Source organism: Oncorhynchus tshawytscha, linkage group LG02 (assembly GCF_018296145.1).
Source record: "Oncorhynchus tshawytscha isolate Ot180627B linkage group LG02, Otsh_v2.0, whole genome shotgun sequence".
NCBI classification, from domain to species: domain Eukaryota; kingdom Metazoa; phylum Chordata; class Actinopteri; order Salmoniformes; family Salmonidae; genus Oncorhynchus; species Oncorhynchus tshawytscha.
In genome coordinates, this window is record NC_056430.1 from 17060917 (window position 1) to 17077683 (window position 16767).

General features: G+C 41.7%; 2 protein-coding genes across 5 annotated transcripts in view; both read right to left on the minus strand.

The window, feature by feature from the left end:
* Window positions 1–16767, minus strand: part of LOC112247326 (kazrin-like) — a 355810-nt gene that overhangs the window by 214323 nt on the left and 124720 nt on the right. The window lies entirely within an intron of this gene.
* Window positions 1557–11725, minus strand: LOC121847922 (fish-egg lectin-like). Its single transcript, XM_042331358.1, has 6 exons — window positions 11717–11725; window positions 4640–4643; window positions 3323–3556; window positions 2928–3145; window positions 2676–2794; window positions 1557–2171 (listed from the first exon to the last, which is right to left on the minus strand). Exons 3-6 carry the CDS (start codon window positions 3516–3518, stop codon window positions 2030–2032), a joined length of 675 nt encoding a protein of 224 aa, XP_042187292.1. The 5' UTR covers window positions 3519–3556; window positions 4640–4643; window positions 11717–11725; the 3' UTR covers window positions 1557–2029.

The window sequence follows — 16767 nt, forward strand, 5'->3', positions numbered from 1 at the left end:
ATGAGACCCATTACATGGGTCTCTCTCTCTATATAGCCTATAATAGTGGAGCCTCGTGAATTTATTTTCCTTCCTTTTTAGACCACAAATGCCTAACTCACTCTCTCTCTCTCTCTCTCTGTCTGTCATGATTTAAAGAAGAGTGAAGTTAAGGACTCATAACATTGCTGAATTTATCTGAAATAACATCTGAATTTCTGGCGGTGTCCATTTTGAAAGTACTGAAGGAATATGCCTACCTCGTCGCAGCTCGTTTGCTAATGATCAGAACAAACATAAATGTAATGTTTGTATGGTTCAAAAGTCTAAACTCATGTCGGCATTCACTATTATTGACTCAGAATGTGATTATCGAGTTACACAAATCCACAAGGAATCTGTAGATTCTGCCATATCAGCTGTTTTTATAAAATGCAGTGAATTATGTCGAATTAACTGTATTGCTGCCAGACGATGCTCAGCCTGGTCTCATAAACGTAAGTCTGGGACACTCAAATTAGTATGATATGTTAGGTTTGGTTTGACATATGATAACTAAAGTCTGGGTGGATGGGTGGGCGTATAACGCGTTTGAATCTCATCACGGCTAGCTTTAGCAATTTAGCTAATTAGCAACTTCAACTACTTACTATTTATTAGGTACTTCACAACTACTTAATATGTTAACTAACCCTTCCCCTAACCTTAAACCTTTTAGCTAACCCTTCCCCTAACCTTAACCCTTTAACCTAACTCCGAAACTTAATCCTTAATCCCTAACCTAGCCTATCTAACATTAGCCGTCTAGCTAACATTCGGTTGTAACATATCATACTAAATAGTGGTCTCGGATTTACATACAGAATACTAATTTCTCTGAGACCAGGTTGCCAGGCTCCGCTGAGAGCCAGGTGTATTGGTGGTAAGGATTCACTCCATGGTGCAGAAACGAAAGCTCTGCTGTCTGGATAGCTTTATGTGGGCCCTAACAGTATGTGGGCACTGTCTGTCACCCTTATACTGCAATTAATGGATTCTTTAATGCAGTGGTGTAAAGTAAGTAAAAATACTTTAATGTACTTACTTAAGTCATTTTTTTGGTATCTGTACTTTACAATTTATATTTTTGCCAACTTGTACTTTTACTTCACTACATTCCTAAAAAAAGCAATGTACTTTTTACTCCATACATATTCTCTGGCACCCAAAAGTAAATGGTTCGATTCACACCCTTATCAGAGAACATCCCTGGTCATCCTTACTGCCTCTGATCTGGTGGACTCACTAAACACACATGCATCGTTTATAAATGTTGTCTGAGTGTTAGAGTATGCCCCTAGCGATCTGTACATTTTTTTATGGTGTTGTCTGGTTTACTTAAAATAAGGAATTTTTACTTTTACTTTTGATACTTATCTATATTTGAGCTATTCCATTTACTTTTAGTACTTAAGTATATTTCAAACCAAATACTTTTCGACTTTTAATCAAGTAGTATTTTACTTGGTGACTTTCACTTTTACTTGAGTCGTTTCCTATTAAGGTATCTTGACTTTTACTCAAGTATGACAATGAAGTACTTTTTCCACCACTGGTTTAATGTTGTGTTGTGTAGTGGCTTTGCTGGAATGCATCTCAAACAATTTGTTGAGTTTGCCCCACTAAGATGTACATGCTAAAATCATCACTGGCAGAGCAACTAAAATCCCCCTGTTCAATATGAAAACAAAGAAACACGGAAATTACAATAGCTTCAAACTGAATGCTTTATTTTTGTGGGAAATGATTATATGATGAGATAATAAGCATTAAAAAGGATTCCATCCATCTCTATGAATAACCTCTGAAGCAAGATCATTAAGATCAGTGATTACTATTGACAGAGATAAAGTACTGAAAAGTATAGTTAGTAGTAGGTTTTAGAATGAAGGATTCTTATGAACTAATGTTGGGCATTCTCAAGCGGAAGGCTGTTCCAGAAAGAGAGATCGATGAGTTAGTAAGTGAACTTTAGACAGATCCCGAACGGCATTCAGATGCAGAGGAGAGGCTAAGGTGTGCACACCATCGTGACTCCAGACTTGGAGACCACCCAAAGACGGCCCAGGTCGTAGGTCACGTGGCCCATGTGCATGCACATAGGGATATTGCTCCATCCGGTGCCCTCTGGTTTACTGGCTGTGATGCCGTCTCTGTGTTGAAGAAAGAGGTTCATGTTTTAAAGCTTATCCTTTTCTTTAACTACATCCATTTTTGGACTGTAATAATTGAATATAGCCATAGATTTTTGAAGAATATAACTTCTGCCTCTTGAGCTTTATTCAACCACAAAATAAGCTAAAATTTAAGCTTTTACTCAATAGTTTGAACACAATGTTATTGTAAACAAACAATGTATAGCTTTAAAAAACATGTTACATTTTTTTTTTTTTTTTTAAACAAATAATTGATCTGTCTTTGCATCCGTAGCTCCATGTATGAATTTGAGAGTGATTACATTTCTCTAACTATATTCCTGAGCTGTTTACCAAAACAAGTGGTGGGGTGTCTGGGAAGTTGTTGTTTTATCCCAAACTGTAGCTTTACAGGACATCCCACTTTTACATACTTTATCGTACAATGTCTACACATGTCTTTATAAGTCCTATAAGTTTAGATCTACCATTATTACACACATAATTCAGTAGTAACCTTACCTGGTATAAACTTGGCCTGCGGAGTTGACCCCAAAGACACTACCATCAGTTGCCACCTCAATCATGGAAAGCTTGCCGCCAATGTGACTCCACCCGTTGTTTTGACAGTCTTGATTCAGCTGGAAGCAAACAGATTCAATCAGTGTTTCAGGACAATTACAACAGATGTAATATGAAACCGTTTTAGAATAACTGACACTCTCCATCCTCTACTACTCTGCTCCAGCTCTCACACTCTTTCCCAGATCTTACACTCATTAAGAAGATATCATCATTCTTGTTGACTGCCCAGCACCCAAAGGGTCCACAGCTGTAGTACTTCACAGCTCCTGGCAATCCTGTCCATGGAAGAGGTGAGCCTGGACCCTTGTAGCCAACTGTGGCACTACGTGTCAGACAGAATGGAGTATCGTCCATGTTGGCCCCCACAATAAACTGTTCACCTCCAGCATCCAACTGTTTCAGAAGGCCTGAAGACCACAAAGACAGACAGACAGACGGACAAGCAAACAAGGAGTACATATCTGTGAGTACTGCCAAATGACCGACAAGTTACAATTTAAAATGTTTTCAACAGCCTGATGATATCAGGAAAGCTAAGAAGCAGGTGTCCTCTGGATAAATATTGGGTAATTCTCTCCACTAACCTGCAGCTTGCACCCAGTTACCGGCCACATACTTGTAGATTGCATAGTCCTTGTTGACACCCCAGATCCCTGCTGGTCCTACAGTGATATGCTTCAGGGAACCAGGCAGGCGGATCCATTCATCACCTACCAGGTAGTAGGGGATTTGACTTGTGTCTGTTGCAACCACTTGCCCCAGTCCTGCATCGATCTGCATCAGATTCTTGATGTTTACTACCTCCTGACAGTCCCAGGCTATGGAGACAAAGACATGAGTCGAGCACACAGACAACAAGGAGGATGACATTATGGAGCAAAAGGCATGAGGAGGTGGGCGAATGATTACAATTTTGATTAACACTGTGATAAATGATCAGATGGTCATGTACAGGTAGAGATATTGGTGTGCAAAAGAGCAGAAAAGTAAATAAATAAAAACAGTATGGGGATGAGGTAGGTAAAAATGGGTGGGCTATTTACCGATAGACTATGTACAGCTGCAGCGATCGGTTAGCTGCTCAGATAGCAGATGTTTGAAGTTGGTGAGGGAGATAAAAGTCTCCAACTTCAGCGATTTTTGCAATTCGTTCCAGTCACAGGCAGCAGAGAACTGGAACGAAAGGCGGCCAAATGAGGTGTTGGCTTTAGTGATGATCTGTGAGATACACCTGCTGGAGCGTGTGCTACGGATGGGTGTTGCCATCGTGACCAGTGAACTGAGATAAGGCGGAGCTTTACCTAGCATGGACTTGTAGATGACCTGGAGCCAGTGGGTCTGGCGACGAATATGTAGCGAGGGCCAGCCGACTAGAGCATACAAGTCGCAGTGGTGGGTGGTATAAGATGCTTTAGTGACAAAACGGATGGCACTGTGATAAACTGCATCCAGTTTGCTGAGTAGAGTGTTGGAAGCAATTTTGTAGATGACATCGCCGAAGTCGAGGATCGGTAGGATAGTCAGTTTTACTAGGGTAAGTTTGGCGGCGTGAGTGAAGGAGGCTTTGTTGCGGAATAGAAAGCCGACTCTTGATTTGATTTTCGATTGGAGATGTTTGATATGAGTCTGGAAGGTAGAGTTTACAGTCTAGCCAGACACCTAGGTACTTATAGATGTCCACATATTCAAGGTCGGAACCATCCAGGGTGGTGATGCTGGTTAGGCGTGCGGGTGCAGGCAGCGAACGGTTGAAAAGCATGCATTTGGTTTTACTAGCGTTTAAGAGCAGTTGGAGGCCACGGAAGGAGTGTTGTATGGCATTGAAGCTCGTTTGGAGGTTAGATAGCACAGTGTCCAAGGATGTGCTAGTGAAGGCTTGTCACTAGCAAAACCAGCTAGACCATGCTGGTCAGACCAGCTGGAACATGATGTCTACCACCTGCTGTCTACCACCTGGCTCTTGATGATAGTGTTCTGAGGGGTATGGGGTTAATGCCTGAAATCAATACACATATCTTTAGTGTTTGTCAAATTCAATTGTAAGAATAAACTGTCGCATAAACTGTCGCATCAACTTACAAAATCATCAGCAGTTTTAACTGCATGAAGGACTATTACTGAGTCGTCCACAAACGACAGGTTGAGTTGGTTCTCGTACACTCTTAGAAAAAAAGGTGAGATTTAGAACCGAAAAGGGTTCTTCGGCTGTCCCAATAGGAAAACCCTTTGAAGAACCCTTTTCGGTTCCAGGTAGAACTCTTTTGGGAGGTCATACATGGAACCCAAAAGAGTTCTTTCTGGATCCAAAAAGGGTTCTACCTTGAATCAAAAAGGGTTATTCTATGGGGACGGCCAAACAACCCTTTTGGAACCCTTTTTCTGAGTGTAGTGGCTACAACAGAATATACAGGATGTGAGAGGACGTCCCAGAGGTGAGCCTGTTGATGATGCCAGCTCCCCTGACAGGCACCCATTTACCCTCAACCTCTGGCTTCTGATAGTAAGAAAGTCAAGGATCCAGCCCACTAGATGAGTCCACACCTACAAGTGAAAGTCACCCAGTAAAATAGTCCTTGAGTAATAGTCTAAATACAATATCAAAATGAAAAGTATAAATCATTTTGCATTCCTTATATTATGTAAAGCAGACGGCACAAAACAACATCTACACACACAATACCCCATAATGACAAAGCAAGATTTTTTTTTGTCACTGTTGTTGAATATAAAAAATATAAATACTTGTTATGGCTGGGGACAGTATTGAGTAGCTTGGATGAATAAGGTGCCCAGAGGTGCCCAGAGTAAACGGCCTGCTACTACTTTCTGCTTTTTGTGACTCCTGTCTTTGGCTGGGAAAATGGCTGTGTTTTTCTGTAATTTGGTGGTTACCTAACATAATCGTTTGTGGTGCTTTTGCTGTAAAGCCTTTTCGAAATCGGACACTATGGTGGGATTAACAACAAGATTACCTTTAAAATTGTATAAAATTGTATGTTTGAGGAATTTTAAATATGAGATTTCTGTTGTTTGAATTTGGCGCCCTGCACTTTCGCTGGCTGTTGTCATATCGATCCCGTTAACGGGATTGCAGCCATAAGAATATTTATTTACACAAGTATACAGACCATTTGATACTAGACTCGTTTTGAGTACAGGTGCATCCTGTTTCCATTGATCATCCACCTGTTGTAAATTCACTTGATGTGACATGATTTGGAAAGGTACACACCTGTCTATATCTGGTCCCACAGTTGACAGTGCATGTCAGAGAAAAACCAAGCCATGATACCAAAGGAATTGTCCGTAGAGCTCTGAGACAGGATTGTGGTGAGGCACAGATCTAGGGAAGGATACCAACACATTTCTGCAGCATTGAAGGTCCCAAAGAACACAGTGAGATTACATTGATTGGACTAAATCGCTTAAAAAATATATTTTGGTATATTAGCTGTCGCTGTTTTAGACTAAGCATAAGGGATTTCATGTTAAAATGTTGAAGATTAAATGGTGCAGGAATAGTGGAGGCAGCTCCTGTTTATTTTGTTATACTTGCGGTAACGTGGTTCTAAGTCAGTAGTTGTTTAGTGGTCATGAAATGTCAGAAAGATTTACTTCCTTGAAAATACTGTAAGTCATGTCACTGTTTGTTACGTGCAATATGCTTTGTGGACTTCACCAGACAGTGGTTGCTATCCGGTTTCGTGATGAAACAAAGGTGTGGTTGAATTTATTCTGTCACGGTTTCACGCCCTGGCCATAGAGAGGCTTTTATTCTCAATTTTGGTTAGGCCAGGGTGTGATTAGGGTGGTGATTCTAGTTTTTTTATTTCTATATTTTCTGTTTCTATGTTTTGGCTGGGTATGGTTCTCAATCAGGGACAGCTGTCTATCATTGTCTCTGATTGGGAATCATACTTCGGCAGCCTGTTTTTCCACCTTAGTTGTGGGTAGTTGACTTTGTTAGTGGCCTGTATAGCCCTAGTAAGCTTCACGTTAGTTTTTGTTGTTTCTTGCGTTTGTTGGCGACATTTATAACATAAAAAGAAATGTACACTCACAACGCTGCGCCTTGGTCCGGACATTTCCCTGACAACGTGCGTGACACACGGTGTATTCTTACTGTCTTTGCCTTAGGCATATATGTCACGTGTCAAGGTATATGAACTAACCACCACAAACGGATCAAGCAGTGTGGTAAGGAGTTCTGGACATGGGAGGACATCCTGAATGGGAAAGGATCCTGGACGTGGGAGGAGATCCTGGTGGGAAAGGATCTCCTGCCGTGGGAGCAGGTGGAAGCAGCGAGGGAGGCAGAGGCAGCGAGTAAAAGGGCCCAGGATTACACAGGGTCACGGCTGGCACTAAAGACCGGGAGGCCAATGTTAATATAATTTAATTATGCCAATGTGCTTTCATCAATTGAAAGCCCTTAATCTATTTTATGAGAATTTGTAAGATTTCTTGTTTGCATAAAATAGACGCAGACCAGTCTTTCAATAATAGGTAATAGAATTTATTCTCGGAGCGCGCTACCACTTAAACACATGCATCAGTTTATATACAGATCATGACATCATTTCACTGCTTTAACAGAATTCCCCTCCTCTCGACCGGGACAAAGTAAGGTGAAAAGTTCATTCTAACTTACTAACACACTCCCAGATAACTTTTGACCCCTCAACATTATCGATCACCACTGAACTGACAGTTTTATTAGACAGAAAACCTAGGAATGCACTCACTGCCTTATCTAAAAACCCCAGAGCTAAGTTTCAGTAGGGTCAACCATAGGCTAACGACCTTCTGTGTTTACTCAGTCCCCAACCCATTTGTTTCTGCCTAGTTGGAATGGTGTTCATTAACTTTTTATTACTCCTTGTCCTGTCACACAATCCCTTCTTATGAACTCATATTGTTAATCACTTATAAAACAAAGTATAAGTTTACCTAGATACAATTCTATTTAAAATGGGGATATTGTTTATTCATTTATCCATAATAAATTCAACAGCCAACACCCCAAAAAATTGTGTGTGTGTGTATGGGGGGAGCACACAAGGAGATTGGCTGAGTCAGGTCCCCAGTCCGGGGCCTGCAGCGAGGGTCCCCAGTCCGGGGCCTGCAGCGAGGGTCCCCAGTCCGGGGCCTGCAGCGATGGTCCCCAGTCCAAAGGCGCCACCAAAGTGGGGGGAGCCAGAGGTGGAGCGGGGTCTGCGTCCCGCACCGGAGCCGCCACCGAAGTAGATGCTCACCCGGACCCTCCCCTATAGAGTCAGGTTTTGCGGCCAGGGTCCGCACCTTTGGGGGACTGTCACGCCCTGGCCATAGAGAGGCTTTTATTCTCTATTTTGGTTAGACCAGTGTGTGACTAGGGTGGGCATTCTAGTTTCTTTATTTCTATGTTTTCTGTTTCTATGTTTTGGCCAGGTATGGTTCTCAATCAGGGACAGCTGTCTATCGTTGTCTCTGATTAGGAATCATACTTAGGCAGCCTGTTTTTCCACCTTAGTTGTGGGTAGTTGACTTTGTTTGTGGCCTGTATAGCCCTAGTAAGCTTCACATTCGTTTTTGTTGTTTCTTGTTGGCGACATTCAAAATAAAAAGAAATGTACTCTCACAATGCTGCGCCTTGGTTCGGTCATTTCCCTGACGACGTGTGTGACACACGGTGTATTCTTACTGTCTTTGCCTTAGCCATATATGTCACGTGTCAAGGTATATGAACTAACAAGCTATAGAGCAAACAACTCAACTATCACAACATAGGTTGTAATATGGCTTTTTTCTGGCTTCCCCAGTGATGTTACCTTCGCACCGCTACTGTATGTTTTGCTCAGACTGGCAGTAACCCAGATCTACCAGAGACAGACGATCTCTCTTTCGGCTGCTGCTGACAGACACTGCATGTAAATTGTTCTACTACACCCTAAAACCTTATACAGTATGTACACATAGCATTTGTCTTCATTTGTCAGATTAACTCTTTCTGTAGAAGAACTGTTTCCTCCTTTTTTCTTCTTCTCCTGAAACAGTCAGGCAACAATACATACTGTACTTGCGGTAGGTAGCCAGCGGCTAAGGAGTTAGACCTGTGGCCTGAAAAGTGTCCTGTTCGAATCCCGGGCTGGTCGCTGGAATAAACAGGCGGAATTGATTTCACAACTGGAGGGCTGCTGGGTTCACATCCTCAAAACATTCCCCTGATGTTGGGACCTTGAGCAAAGTCCCCGATAACCCCGCAACATGCTTTCTATCCAGGGGTGCTGCACTGCAGATTGAACTTGTGCTCCTCTCAACTGTATGTGTGATGTCTGCAGTTTGGGGGAGTGAGAACGGAGCAGAAGACATATATTTTGGTTGTTCGCTCTAACTAATGGACAAAGTTGTATTGTAAAGAAGTCAGCCAGAGTTGACGTGGGCCATAGTTCAAACAAAGATATGCTTCCCTGGCGACCATTGCAAAACTACCTTTACTCCACACACAGAGACGTGTACATAGCTCTCCCTCGCCCTCCATTTGGCAAATCTGACCATAATTCCATCCTCTTGTCACGCCCTGACCTTAGAGATCCCTATTATTCTCTATGTTTGGTTAGGTCAGGGTGTGACTCGGGTGGGAAAGTCTGTTTTCTATTTCTTTGTTTTGGTCTGGTTTCCAATCAGAGGCAGCTGTCTATCGTTGTCTCTGATTGGGGATCACATATAAGTTATTTTCCGTTTGGGTTTTGTGGGATCTTGTTTTCTGTTTCGCGTCTGTACCTGACAGAACTATACGCTTTTGTTTTCAAAAGTTATTTTGTTTGAGTGTTTTTTTGAAAATAAAAATCATGAACACTTTGAGGAGTACACCACATCAGTCACTGTTTTCATCAATAAGTGCATCGATGATGTCGTCCCCACAGTGACCAGTACATATCCCAACCAGAAGCCTTGGATAACAGGCAACATCCGCACTGAGCTAAAGGATAGAGGATAGTACTACACCAGCTCCGACGCTCGTCGAATGTTGCAGGGCTTGCAAACTATTACAGACTACAAAGGGAAGCACAGCCGCGGGCTGCCCAGTAACACAACACTACCAGACAAGTTAAATTACTTCTATGGTCTCTTCGAGGCAAGTAACACTGAAACATGCATGAGAGTATCAGCTGTTCCGGACGACTGTGTGATCACTCACTCTATAGCCGATGTGAGTAAGACCTTTAAATAGGTCAACATTCACAAGGCACCAGGTCAGATGGATTGCAAGGACGTGTACTCCGAGCATGCACTGAACAACTGGCAAGTGTCTTCACTGAGATTTTCAACCCGTTCCTGACTGAGTCTGTAATATCAACATGTTTCAAGCAGACCCCCATAGTCCCTGTGCCCAAGAACACTAAGGTAACCTGTCTAAATGACTACCAACCCGTGGCACTCACGTCTGGCTCACATCAACACCATTATCCCAGAAACCCTAGAACCACTGAGATGTTCATACTGATGATGCAATCTCTATTGTACTGCCCTTTGCCACCTGGACAAAAGGAATACCTATGTGAGAATGCTATTCATTTACGACAGCTCAGCGTTCAACACCATAGTGCCCTCAAAGCTCATCACTTAGCTAAGGAACCTGGCAATTAACACCTCCCTCTGCAACTGGATCCTGGACTTCCTGATGGGCCGCCCTCAGGTGATAAGGGTAGGTAACCAAACATCCGTCACGCTGATCCTCAAAACGGGCGCCCCTCAAGGGTGCGTGCTCAGTCCCCTCCTGTACTCCCTGTTCACTCATGACTGCAGTGCCAGGCACAACTCCAACACCATCATCAGGTTTGCAGATGACACAACAGTGAGACAGCCTATAGGGAGGAGGTGCCAGGACAACAACCTCTCCCTCAACATGATCAAGACAAAGAAGATGATTGTGGACAGCAGGAAAGGGAGGACTGAGCACGCCCCTATTCTCATCGACAGGGCTGTAGTGGAGCAGGTTGAGAGCTTCAAGTTCCTTGGTGTCCACATCACCAACAAACTATCATGGTCCAAACACACTAAGACATTTGTGAACTAGAACTATTTCTCCATGCAAGACAAGAACGTGGGCTCTATCAAATCTGCCCCGAGTAGCCACAGACCAGATAAACAGATAAAACAATCTCACAAGAGTGGGCAGGTTAAACCCGTTTTCACAATTTCTATTAGTTCCATGTATAGTACAAAAAAAGAAGTAGAAAAAACATCAATAATCAATATGCAGAAACAGTTTGTGATCCGTTAAAAAGTTAATGTACTCAGATTACTTGTTTTATTTGTTAACTAACACATTATCAACTGCATATGCACCAAAACCATGTTCACATCTGGTGAATCATTTGTTTATTACTGGTAAGAAGAGAATTTGCTAAAAACAGTCATCTACATTTTAGAGTGTCGGATGGACATTCAGGGAGGCTGCCGAAACAGGGAAGGACACCAACTTTGTTGCTTTTCATTTAACCTCAGTGAATCACAACCCTACAGGGGATATCAACATTGACAAGAATTTGCTGTTATTTCAGTGGTAGCACACTGGGAAATATGTTAATGAGACATGTATTTTCAGCCAACAGAGTTTTCTAAAGTTGTCAGTCTCAGTAAATTATACTCTCTTGTTTGATCAACTCAGCTCTCTGTGTTGCAAAGGAAAACTTCAAAATTGTTTTACATTGAGCAGAAATCATTGGGTTGATGGAGTATTCCATGTCAGCTGAACAATTACCCAATTTTAATTACAGCCATATCAAAGCTCACTGGACTTTTCCCAAGTGAAATGTTTTAAAGTGTACATTTAGGTAAGGTGTTTATGTCGTGTCTGTGACCGGACTATTTGAACATTGATTGATGACTAGTTATGGGATGCCTATTATGCTGTGTAGTTATGGGATGCTGATTGCTCATCTAACATTGAACTACAAACATTAGAACATTGACTGAGTGCCTAGTTATTGGACACTGATGGTAGATCGAGCTATGATCATGATGTAATATGAGAGATGATGAGCTATGACAAGGATTGCATTCTCAAATGCCTTGTTCATACAGAATGATGGATGTTTTTGCCGACTGCTAATTATTCTCAATGTGTGCACTGCATGGTGAAGCCAGACATGGAGACGACCCAAAGACAACCCAGGTCGTAGGTCACGTGCTTCATGCACATCAGGAATTTACATTGAAGTCTGAAAGGCATCTGCCCATCAGCAAGTCAGGAATATTTTTCAGAGCAGTGGGGCTACCTCAGAGCAGGCTTAACTTGAGTGACTGCTCAGTTCACTTGCCCCAGGAGGCAATAGGACAATCTTTACCCTCAATCCCTGCACATTGAGACATTGCTCCATCCAGTGCCCTCTGGTTTACTGGCTGTGATGCTGACTCTGTGCTGAAGATAGAGGTGGGGTACATCTGTTCAAAATGCCTTGAATCCCACATTATCATTTCCGTGATTTAGTGCTTCCAACCCATTTGAAAAATGATATGTTTGAGCTACATTGCATTAGTCTATTTATTCTGCATCCATTGAGATCAGCCATTAGCCTGTGTGACAGCTCCGAACAGCTTGGAAAGACAGTACCATGCAGTATCAAAGAGCCCTTACTGCTGCTCGATCAACCTATTTTTCCAAATTAATTGAGGAAAATAAGAAAAATCCCAAATTTATTTTTGATGCTGTCGCAAACCTAACTAAAAAGCAGCATTCCCCAAGTGAGGATAGCTTTCACTTCAGCAGTAATAAAATCATGAACTTCTTTGAGGAAAAGATCATGATTATTAGAAAACAAATTACGGACTCCTCTTTAAATCTGCGTGTTCCTTCAAAGCTCAGTTGTCCTGAGTCTGCATAACTCTGCCAGGACCTAGGATCAAGAGAGACACTCAAGTGTTTTAGGAAAAATCTCTTGACACAATGATGAAAATAATCATGGCCTCTAAACCTTCAAGCTGCATACAGAACCCTATTCCAACTAAACTACTGAAAGAGCTGCTTCCTGTGCTTGGCCCTCCTCTGTTGAACATAATAAACGGCTCCCTATCCACCGGATGTGTACCAAACTCACTAAACGTGATAGTAATAAAGCCTCTCTTGAAAAAGCCAAACCTTGACCCAGAAAATATAAAAACTATCAGCCTATATCGAATCTTCCATTCCTCTCAAAAATGTTAGAAAAAGCTGTTGTGCAGCAACTCACTGCCTTCCTGAAGACAAACAATGTATACGAAATGCTTCAGTCTGATTTTAGACCCCATCATAGCACTGAGACTGCACTTGTGAAGGTGGTAAAGGACCTTTTAATGGCATCAGACCGAGGCTCTGGATCTGTCCTCGTGCTCCTAGTCCTTACTGCTGCTTTTGAAACAATCGATCACCACATTCTTTTGGAGAGATTGGAGACCCAAATTGGTCTGTTCATACATTTTATCTCCTGCCTGTAGGCTACAGAAAAGGCTAGTCGAATCATACTATTTCTACCATATACTATATCCAGGTACGGGATCAAAAGCGTGTGAACCAACATTTTTTATGATGGGCTTAATCATAGAATTACATATACAGTCCCTAAGGATCTCTGTGGGCCTAGTCAAAAATATTTTTTCTATTTAAGTTATATGTTTAAATATGTTACATTTTAATGTGGCATAAACATAAACATAAATCAATATTTTTTTCATCTGATTGTCAAACTATAATTTCAAAGGGCTCCTTCATAGGCCACCCGCACATGTTTATCCACTTGCAAGATATTTCCAGCTTCCAAATAGTGGTGATTGGAAAGAGACATCTTTTCACAAAACACCAAAAAGTTTAATGTCAAATTTGGCTACTGTCAGTAGGGCAGAATTTATGCGTCCACTGCTGTTGCCGTGCGTTTCGGTGCCGGCCAATCATCTCTGCCTTGGCAAAATGTCAATGTTCTCGTTGAACCACATCGTATTTGAGTGTAGGCTATTCCATTATTTTTCAAGTTCATTCGTTCATTTGTCATGTCTCTAACATGCAGTAATCATAAGAAGTTGTGTAATAGCCTAGAGTTTTTGTGAATGGCTCATGTCTCACCCTGGCTCTATCTGCTACATCATTTATGTTGGTGGAGAGTCACAGCGATGCCAACAGAGGGGCCGCTGGGAATGAACAAGCAAAATATTTTGTAACCCTGCCTTATCACAGGGCGACATCAGTGCTCACCTAAAAAGCCCATATGCCACTGGTTGAGAGAAATTGTCATGGTTTTTGGGCAGAATTATGTGAGGTTTTATGGGTTGTTGTTGAAGGTGGGTCTTGGTCAGATTAGCTCAGAAAATGCCGCCCTGTACATGACCATCCATGATCATTTATAATCCTGCCTAATGAGCTGCAAAATTGGAGGGTAGGTATTCAGGGTAAGACTGCTCAAATAAACCTGTTGCACACAATCAAGTAAGTTTATCTCCCCCTTTGAAAAATAAAGCTGTTTATTGACTTGTTAATTGTTTATTCCATGTGCCTAACTCTGTGTTGTCTGCTCACACTGCTATGCTTTATCTTGGCCAGGTCGAGTTGCAAATGAGGCTTGTTCTCAACTGGCCTGCCTGTTAAATAAAGGTGAAATAAATTAAAAATTTAAAAAAAGATGTACGTGTTCGTGTATTTAGTGCTAGACTGTTTTCGTTCCCTGTGTCTGGGGCATTTTGTTTGAGCACCCGAAAGTGGGGTGGCCGTGGTTCACCGTTTGTGCATTATGGAAGCACTTTATTGAACTCTCTGCTTTCCTGCGCCTGATTTCACCCTCACGACACCCAGGACCTTACAAAGTTGATAAAGTGTCAATGACACCGTGTGGGACTGTGAGTCAATTAATTTTGTCGGAGTGGGTTCACTGATTCTAGTTTGTGAGCTAGGCAGGCTACTGCCTGGGAAGGTAAACCTCTCAGAAGTATGAGATGGGAGGGGGGTTGACCTCCGGTCTCCCCACTGGTAGCCCGAGGTAGGGGGAGTTGGGGAATCTATCAAATAGAGCACCTCTAACTTTGTACAGTACTAATGCAATTAGTGGTGACATTTAGTTTGTGTGTTTCTTGTTTGAATAATAATCAGGATCTCTTCTTTATAAGTGTGTTATTCTATGTATGTATTTGTGTGATACAGGATTTGTGCAATTTAGTTTAATTTGTGTTGTTTGTTAGTAATAGGTTAATAGTGTAACAATTCAAGTCTCTGATTAGTATTTATACACTACAATTAGTTTCTATTGGTCTTTGCTACTTCTTTTTGAAATGTATAGTTTTAAATGTTAAATGATTATTTATTTGTTGTTCCAAATGTCTGAATAAAAATTAGTTAGTGCAGTATGGTGTTTCTTGGGGGGGGGCATTGAAGGGGAGGTTTGCCAAGGGAGCCATACAAGCTAGAACCGCCACTGTATACATACAGCATCTGTAAGGTCCCTCAGTCAAGTATTGAATTTCAAGCACAGACTCAACTATACAGACCAGGGAGCTTTACAAAAGCCTCATAAAGGAGGGTAGTGATTGGTAATTGGGTGACAATGACAAATCAGAATTTGAATATCTCTTTCATTTAACATTTAACTAAAATGTAATTCAAATGTAGGACAAAACACACATCACAATAAGAGAGACACCACAACACTATATAGAGACCTAAGACAACAACAGCATGGCAGCAACCCAACATGACAACATGTTAGCAACACAACATGGCAGCAGGACAGCATGGTAGCAGCGCAAAACATGGTACAAACATTATTGGGCAGACAACAGCACAAGGGGCAAGAAGGTAGAGACAACAATACATCACGTGAAGCAGCCACAACTGTCAGTAAGAGTGTCCATGATTGAGTCTTTGAATGAAGAGAATGAAGTATGGTCACATTAATAATTATGCTGTGGATGATGTTTTAAACCACCCAGACACAACAAAGATACATTGGTCCTTCTGAACTGAGCTGCAGGACAGGAAGGAAACTGGCTAGTCATTTTAAAACAGCTAGAGTTCAATGGCTGTGATGGGAGAAAACTGAGGATGGATCAACAACATTGTAGTGACACCACAATAATGACCTGAATTACAGAGTGTAAAAATAATTATAAAATGTGCAGAACAAAATATGACAAAACATGCATATGTATGCAACAAGGCAACAAACTGAACACAGCAATGGAATACACGTTTTGGCCTAAATGCAAAGCCTTATGTTTGGGGAAAATCCAACAACACATCACTGAGTAACTGCCTCCTTATTAAAGCATGGTGGTGGCTGCATCATGGTATGGGTATGCTTGACATTGGCAAAGACTGGGGAATTTTTCAGGATGAAAAGAAACAGGATGAAGCTAAGTACAGGAAAAATCCTAGAGGACAACCTAATCAGTCTGCTTCACACCAGCCACTGGGAGAGGAATTCACCTTTCAACAGGACTAAGACAAATCTACACTGATTGGTTACTGTCACGGTCGTCAAAATGAGGAGACCAAGGCGCAGCGTGGTAAGTGAACATAACTCTTTAATTAAAGAGAGAACACTGAACAGAACTAAACAACAAAACGTGAGGCAATATGGCTAGTGCAGAACAGGCAACTAAACATAGAATAACAACCTACAAAATACCCAAGGAATATGGCTACCTAAATATGGTCCCCAATCAGAGACAACGATAAACAGCTGCCTCTGATTGAGAACAAATCTAGGCAACCTTAGACATATAAACACCTAGACTAGACAACCCATAGACATACAAAAACCCTAGACAATACAAAAACTAAACAAACCACCATTGTCACAATCTGACCTAACCAAATAATAAAGAAAACAAAGATAACTAAGGTCAGGGCGTGACAGTTACCAAGAAGACAGTGAATGTTCCTGAGTGGCCAAGTTACAGTTTTGAGTTAAGTCTGCTTGAAAATCTATGGCAACACTTGCAAATTGCGGTCTTGCCATGATCCACAACATCTTTACACAAACTATAGGACCTAGTGTGGCCTAGCCTAAACCACAAAAACCAT